Source organism: Rhinoraja longicauda, chromosome 10 (genome assembly GCF_053455715.1).
Source record: "Rhinoraja longicauda isolate Sanriku21f chromosome 10, sRhiLon1.1, whole genome shotgun sequence".
Classification (NCBI taxonomy): domain Eukaryota; kingdom Metazoa; phylum Chordata; class Chondrichthyes; order Rajiformes; family Arhynchobatidae; genus Rhinoraja; species Rhinoraja longicauda.
Genome location: NC_135962.1, coordinates 25856363 through 25864860, shown reverse-complemented (window position 1 = coordinate 25864860; position 8498 = coordinate 25856363). Strand labels below are relative to the sequence as shown.

Genomic DNA, 8498 nt, shown 5'->3' with positions numbered 1-8498 from the left:
TCAGGCGGTATCTCTAGAGAACATGAATAGGTGATGTTTTGGTTCTGTAGAAGGGTCTTGACCTGAAACGTCACCTATCCATATTCTCTAGAGATGCTAACACTGAGTTACTCCAGCACCTTTGTGTCTATTTTAGAATGAATTGTGTCTTTGGGATGATTTCTACTAGGCCAGGACAAATAAAGCAAGGCTCTTTAAAGCTTGGATGGAGAAAATTGGAGGAGTGCATGTATAAAACATTTAAACCTCCCCCACAGACCCTGGCCATCTACCTGAAGTTTACTGCTGTGTCTTTGATGGTCCCATGGGTTTGCTTGTCCCAATGCCACCAGGCCCTGGAACGCTGGTCCAGCCGGAACCAGCAGATCCGTTCCTATAGCCGACTCCTGAGGCTGACTTTGCGAGCCGGTATTTCAATCCCATGGCGGCCTGTTCTGGTACCGTTGGACTCCTCTCGGACGCTGTGACCTCTGTTGGTCAGGCAAAACGGGTAATCCAAAAAAGGCTCTGGAAGCAAGGGTGCTGGAAAATCGGTGGTGGACTTATATATAAAATTATGAGGCATAGATAGGGTAGACAGAAGTCAGAACATTGTCTACGGTCTGAAGAAGGGTTGGATAAAACAATGGAAACGTCTGCCATAGGATATAAACCAAGATCATCCAGGTGACCTGAATGCTTAGGATACTGTCTAAGAGGCTGTTGAATACTTGTTACTCACAGCTGATCTATCTGAACAAGTAAAGTGTAAGTGAGAGATGAATAGTGGCATAAAAAATGAAAACAATGCTATAATCGTGAAATGCAGAGGATAAAAGTTGCTGGAAATCTGGGAATAAGAATGTTGAAAATACTCATTGGATCAAGCAGCACCTGTGGAGAAAGACCTGAGTTAATGTTACAGGTGGATGATTCCAAGCAGTCTGGTCAGTTCCGATACAAGTAAGAAAAGCTGGTTATCTGAAATTATTGAATATAATATTGAGTTCCAAGGACTACAACATGCTTGGGAATAAAATGTTCTTGAGCTTACATTAGACTTTATAGTAGGGCAAAGGCAGTGTTCATAATAGATGTGGAAAAGAGAATAAAAATCACAGCCAACTGGAAGCCAGACCACTTTTGTAAACTGAATGGAGGCGTTCTTCAAAATGGTCTCCAAAGCTACTTTTATATCCTCCAATGTAGAGGGGTCCACATCATGAGCACCATATACAAAACACAAAATTGGAGGACGTGCAAGTGGTCAGGTCTGGTCAGGAACCCTTTGGCCTCAACACTGCTTCAGCTGGAAGTATTTTTGGAATCTCCGGATGGTGGGTAGGGGCAAGGTTTGCATCACCTGCAATTGCAAGAGAAAGTGCTGTGTGAGGGGAATTGATTGGTGGAGATGGAAGAATGACTCAAGAAGTCAAGAGAATGGCTCCTTTGGGATGTTGTCAGGGGAAGGGAAAATGTTTGCTGGTGGAATCTCTCAAAAGGTTGTGAAGTTTAAAGAGGATAATCTGTTGAACGTGGAGGCTGGCAGACTGTAAGATCTTGGATCCTATTCTGACTGGGAGGAGAGGGGATGAGAGCAGTAGGGAGGGATACAGACCAAAAGCATTGGGAGATCTTCTACTACGGAACATCTGGCCTTGAATCCTAAGGTGATGCAGGATCAGAGGAGAAATTTCCATATTCAGGATACCTCCGCAAGGGTGGAATGGATGCTTGGAATCCAGCAACAGACTCAATTACTTCTGTTTCACCATCTCGATGCATGAAGATCTATCTGGAATCACTAATACAAGTCAGCATGATCTGCCCTAATTCTGCCCTCGTTTATCAACGACCAATATTTCTGGTTCACAAACCCGTCTTCCAATTAGGATTACCACTAGAAAAGCAGTCTTCCAGAATAAATATATATATATCAGTACAAAGTGGCCATGTGCCTATTTGTAACAGTAGCTTGTTTAATACTAAATTAAGGTACTCGTGGCAAAGACACATATCTTACAGAAAATTCTAATAGAGCAAACCTTTCATTAACCTTGATGTTTGACACCAAGCCACTGATATTTCTTTCATTGCAGACAGGAAATCGTATTTGGTGCCAGATGTGGATTTGCCATTCTGGTTTACAGCTTTAAGTTGAACTCTAGGAAAAGTAGAGTTCCTAAAGCTAAAGGAAGAACGTTAATCGGACGATAAATAATTCTAATAACATGGTGAAAGATGCTAATACACAGCATCAAACAAATACAGCAGTATTTCTTATGAGTAGGAAGAAACTGCGGATGCTGTTTTTCACTGAAGATAGACACAGAATGGTGGAGTAACTCCGCCGGTCAGGCAGCATCTCTGGAGAAAAGGAAAAGGTGATGTTTCGGGTCGACCCTTCTTCAGACTTCAGTATTTCTCACAAGACAGCTCCTGAACTGAACATCCCTAAAATCACAATAACTATAAGTGCCATGACAATTTCCAGATCATACCTAGGTATTTTAATCAAAAAAAGATAAGATTCATACAAATTTAAATTTCTGGAAATTTAACCATCTTCAGGAAACCTTTCCTACTTACATTATATTTCTCCTAACGACCTGCTGATATGTAGCAGAATCATGTTTGTTTGTTGCCCTGTACATAACACAGTTTAAAAATATTCCTTCTTGCTTTCGATCTCTTGTTTATCCCATTCCTCCATCACTGTTTGTAGCTACGCAAAGCTTTGAAATTACTGAAGAAGGGTCCCGACCTGAAATGTCGCCTATCCATGTTAATAGAAAATAGAAACATAGAAAATAGGTGCAGGAGGGGGCCATTTGGCCCTTCGAGCCAGCACTGCTATTCATTGTGATCATGGCTGATCATCCACAATCAGTAACCTGGTCCTGCCTTCTCCCCATATCCCTTGATTCCACTAGCCCCTAGAGCTCTATCTAACTCTCTTTTAAATTCATCCAGTGAATTGACCTCCACTGCTTTCTGTGGCAGAGAATTCCACAAATTCACAACTCTCTGGGTGAAAAAGTTTCTTCTCACCTCAGTTTTAAATGGCCTCCCCTTTATTCTTAAACCGTGGCCCCTGGTTCTGGACTCCCCCAACAATGGGAGCATTTTTCCTGCATCTAGCTTGTCCAGTCCTTTTATAATTTTATACGTCTCTATAAGATCCCCTCTCATCCTTCTAAACTCCAGTGAATACAAACCCAGTCTTTCTAATCTTTCCTCATACAACAGTCCCGCCATCCCGGGGATTAACCTCGTGAACCTACGCTGCACTGCCTCAATAGCAAGGATGTCCTTCCTCAAATTAGGAGACCAAAACTGCACACAATACTCTAGATGTGGTCTCACCAGGGCTCTATACAACTGCAGAAGGACCTCTTTACTCCTATACTCAAATCCTCTCGTTATGAAAGCCAAAATGCTATTAGCTTTCAGAGATTCTCCTGAGATGCTGCCTAACCCCCAGAGTTACACCAGCACTTTGTGGCATGTGGAGATGACCTTTTTCTTCTCACTCTGAATCTGCTGATTTTTATGGTGCAGGAGGGGGCTCCTAACAATGATAGGTATGTTTTACAGCTGTTTTTGTTTTCCATGAGTTCTTTTGCCAAACCCATCTCTTCCACTGGGATTTGCTTTTAAAAATCGACTATTCTGATCAAACCTTTGTTTATATATCTTGATATTTTGTGACTTGGAGGCAAAATTTTATAACTCCAGAATTCACTTGGTTGGGTATGAACTCTTGGATTCTCACCAGGATAGACCCAACAGGAGCTAGGAGCCCATTAATTTAATATAGATGGGATGAAGAATACATGGATAGGACAGGTTTGGAGGGATATGGACCAAATGCTGGCAGGTGGGACCAGTGTAGCTGGGACACATTGGCAGGTGTGGGCTGAAGGGCCTGATTCCACACTGTATCACTCTATGACTCTAAGAAAGGTACAAATAAGTTATTTGTTTCTAACCATTTGTGTTTGTTTTAATGCTTTAATTGCTTACGTGATTTTACAATATTTTAATTATAATTATTTTAAAATATTTCAGAATATGAGGGCCATTCATAAGCAATGAAAGCAACACTGGTTGTGGTAATGGATGATGATCACACAAACCAACCTCCCTTGTATTGATGTGTAGGAAAGAACTGCAGATGCTGGTTTAAATCAAAGATAGACACAAAATGCTGGAGTAACTCAGCGGGACATGCAGCATCTCTGGAGAGAAAGAATGGGTGATGTTTTGGGTCGAGACTCTTCTTCAGACTGATCAGTCTGAAGAGGGGTCGAGACCCGAAATGTCACCCATTCTTTCTCTCCAGAGATGCTGCCTTCCCGCTGAATTACTCCAGCATTATATGTCTGTCTCCCTTCCTTTGACTCCATTTATACCTCATGCTGCCTCGGCAAAGCCAGCAGCATAATCAAGGACGGGTCGCACCCTGGCCACTCATTCTTCTCCCCTCTCCCATCAGGCACAAGGTATAAAAGTGTGAAAATGCCAACTGCCAGATTCAGGGACAGTTTCTTCCCAGCTGTTATCAGGCAACTGAATCACCCTACCACAAACAGAGAGCAGTGTTGAACTACTATCCACCTCTTTGATGACCCTTGGACTATTCTCTGCTGCTTTACCTTGCACTAAACGATATTCCCTTATCATACATCTATACACTGTAGATGGATCGATTGTAATCATGTATTATCTTTCTGCCGACTGGTTAGCATGCAACAAAACCTTTTCACTGTACCTCGGTACACATGACAATAAAATAAACTAAACGGAACCTGCCTGCGAAAAATTGGGAGAAGGATTTTGTGTACAGATTTTGATCTACCCTCGCCACCCACTTGCATCCTTTGAAGTCCATAGAGCATTGTGGAGTGACTCTTGAGATTTGTTTTAAATGCTTTTTCAACAACCTAGCAGATACATCATATGCAGGGAGCAACAACATATTATTAGCAGGTACAGTCACAATGTTTAAGAAGCATTTAGGCAGGTACATGGATAGGATAGGTTTAGAGGGATATGGGCCAAGCAGATGAGGCTAGTGTAGATGGGACATGTTGGTTGGCGTGGGCAAGTTGGGCCAAAGGGTCTGTTCACATGCTGTATGACTCTATAACTTATAGAGTGGCACAGCGACCAGCGGTAGAATTGCTGCCTTACAGCATTAGAGTCTGGGGTTTGATCCAGACCACGGGCGCTGTACGGAGTTTGTATATTCTCCCTGTGATTGCGTGGGTTTTCTCCGGGTGTTCCAGTTTCCTCCCACACTCCAAAGATGGCAGGTTTGTAGGTTAATTAGCTTCTGTAAATTGTCCCTAGTGTTAGGATAGAACTAGTGTGCAGGTGATTTTTGGTCAGTGCAAACTCGGTGGTCTGAAAGGCTTGTGTCCACACTGTATCTCTAAAACTAAAAAAAACAAAATTAAACTTGAATAATATACAACTATTTAATACTTACCTTCCAATTCAAAAGAAGCTAACCTATCTTTTCATAAAACGACACATTTAAATGCAATAGAAAATCTAACGCAGTCTCAGGGTGAGAAAATCGCAATTATCTTTTTGAAAGAAACTCACCAGATCAGAGACGCAGTACCTAATGTTTCCACTAGGAAGAGCCAATTACTTGAATCACAGAGGGCAAAGAAACAAAGAATACTTTGCAGATCCCTGGGATCCTGGGCAATTTTAAAACTTAGTATCCAGGGCAGGTTGTACAGTACATCTATCCTGGAATACATTGTTTTAATTCCCAAGACCTCTCACGTGTTACACAATTTACCTTTTGAGAAAGCACCCCACCATCTAATGGGTAAAAGCATCGCAAGGTATAATCTTGATACATCTGAATTAAGATAGTCACAAAAAACTGGAGTAAATCAGCGGGTCAGTCAGCATCTTAGGAGAAAAGGAATAGGTGACATTTTGGGTCGAGACTCTTCTTCAGACTGGGAGTCAGGGGAGAGGGAAACGATAGATATGAAAAGATTCATAGAAAAAAAATGAATGAACGGTATGACATAAGGACAAATCAAAACCAGCAACGATGATCAATGAAAGGTGGAGCCCACAATGGTCTATTGTTGGCTGTAGAGAAGGTGATAACAAGTGATACAAAACAGTGAAACTCAGCAGGATGACAATAAATCTAGGACCACAACTAGGGTGGGGGAGGGATGGAGAGAGAGGAGATGCAAGGGTTACATGAAGTATGAGAAATCAATATTCATACTGCTGGGCTGTAAGCTTCCCAGGTGTTCTTCCAATTTGTGTTTGGCCTCACTCTGACAGTGAAGGAGGCCCACTATCAATTAAGAGTTTCAGATTCAGTTTATTTTCATTAAGGAAGACCATTAGGAGTATGACTATGAAGTGAAATGTCCAAGGCAAGATTTCCCTCCCTATTACACATTATTGCCTACATTCTGCCATTTTACAAAGATCATAAATGTTGGAATTGGTAGAACAGATCAATAAATTAAAATAGATATACAAATCACTGTAGTTATAATATTAATTAGAAATACTGACTCTAGAGATTTCTATTTTCAAATTTATTTCAACTATTTGTACAGTTGCATGATATACAGTTTGGTATTAAAAATGACAAATCATATCCAATTGCATCAAGAATTATCAAATAAGTGGAATTACAGGTTTATAAAGCATAAGTAATAATGTAAATAAAGTGTGACATGACATTGCTGCATTAAAATTTGCCGCCTGTAATCTCCCCACCTTTCAACGAAGATGTCCAGAGAGGAACAATAGTGATTCTTAACTCTGTGATCCAAGTTGTGATAACTGAAGAACACAAAAAAAATGTTAGTTAGATAATAGACGTCGACAGGCATGGTAGGAGCATTTCTAGGTATACCGATGAGTCAATGACCATCCCAATGAACGGCTATGGTTGCTGAACATCGAAAGGGGCAAGGTAAAAGACAGCAATAAGTAATTCCGCAATTGAATTGAATTGAATAAGTTTATTGGCCAATATGTACACATACAAGGAATGTGCCTTGGTGCTCCAATTAATAGAATGACCTAAAATCTATAGCTCATATGCTGAGAATGGTGGCGAATAATGGGACAACAGGCGGCAGAGTGGCACAACAGTAGAGTCGCTACCTTTCAGCGCCAGAGACCCGGGTTCAACCTGTCTATGGGTGTTGTCTGTGTGTGGAGTTTGCATGTTCTCCCTATGACTGCGTGGGTTTTCTCTGGTTGTTCTGGTTTCCTCCCACACTCTAAAGATAAGAGCAGGTTTGTAGGTTAATTGACTTTTGTAAATTGTCCCTAGTGTGTAGGATAGAAATAGTGTATGAGTGATCACTGGTCAGCGCAGACTCGGAGGGCCGAAGGGCCTGTTTCCACGCCGTATCCCCAAACAAAGTTAAATTGGGAACATTTGTATATAGGTATCTTCACTCTCAATTATAGCAGAACTTGGAACAAAAGCAAAACTTAAAGATAAACGTGATTTGAATAATATCAGCCTACCTCCAAATATATCATAAACCAGTTTCCATGCAATTCAATTTTCTTCATGTGACAATAGGAATAAAGCAGAGCAAAGGCTATGGGTTCTGGTAAACCACACAGCATTAATGCTTAAGAATTGTACATCAGACCTCCTCTCCTCAGGCAGTCCCTTGGGATCAAGAATAACTTGCTTCTACCATTTCTGAGAGTTCTGAGGTGGTTGAGGCCAGTGTGGCACCCACAGGCTCTGCAACAGGTTGAGTAGAAAATGCACTCCTTCAGCTTACAGTGAGCTACCGCCTTTTCTGCAAATTGACTCTAGATTCTCAATGTTATCCTGAGTGCTTTTTCTTCTTTTTGAGAGGTATTCCTGAGCAGGTATTTCCATAGGTCTGTGAGAATGTTACACTCACTCAAGGAGGTTTTGGGGACATCCTCGAATCTTTTCCTCTGTGCACCTGGCAGTATTTGCAGTGTCAAGGAACTGAACATAAAGGTACCATGTAAAAGGATGCAGTTCTGGAGTAACTCAGCGAGTCAGGCAGCATATCTGGAGAACATGAATACATTACATTTTGGGTCGGGATCTTTCTTTAGGATCATGTTTTGGATCAGGTCCCTTCTTTAGACCCACGTTTCACATTGGGTCTCTTCTTCAGACCGAACCTGACCTGAAATGTCGCCTATTCATGTCCTCCAGAGATGCTGCCTGACCCACTGAGTTACTTCAGCACTTTGTGACCTTTTGTGTAACCCAGCATCTGCTGTTCCTTGTTTCTACCTAAGGTATCATGTAGTCCTGAACTACTGTCTACCTCATTGGTGCCCCTCGGACTATCCTTGATCGGACTTTGCTGGCTTTACCTTGCACTAAACGTTATTCCCTCATCATGTTTCGAGACACTATAAACGGCTCGATTGCAATCATGTATTGTCTTTCTGCTGACTAGATAGCACATAACAAAAGCTTTCCACAGTATCTCAGTACACTTGACAAT

The 8498-nt window shown here is 41.6% G+C and overlaps 1 protein-coding gene across 1 annotated transcript in view; it reads right to left on the bottom strand.

The window, feature by feature from the left end:
• Positions 1 to 6583: 6583 nt before the first annotated feature.
• Positions 6584 to 8498, bottom strand: part of scfd1 (sec1 family domain containing 1) — a 110577-nt gene continuing 108662 nt past the window's right edge. The window contains exon 25 of the mRNA XM_078407139.1: positions 6584 to 6819. Coding sequence (XP_078263265.1) covers positions 6793 to 6819 — 27 coding nt within the window. The 3' untranslated portion in view covers positions 6584 to 6792. The remainder of the gene's footprint in view (positions 6820 to 8498) is intronic.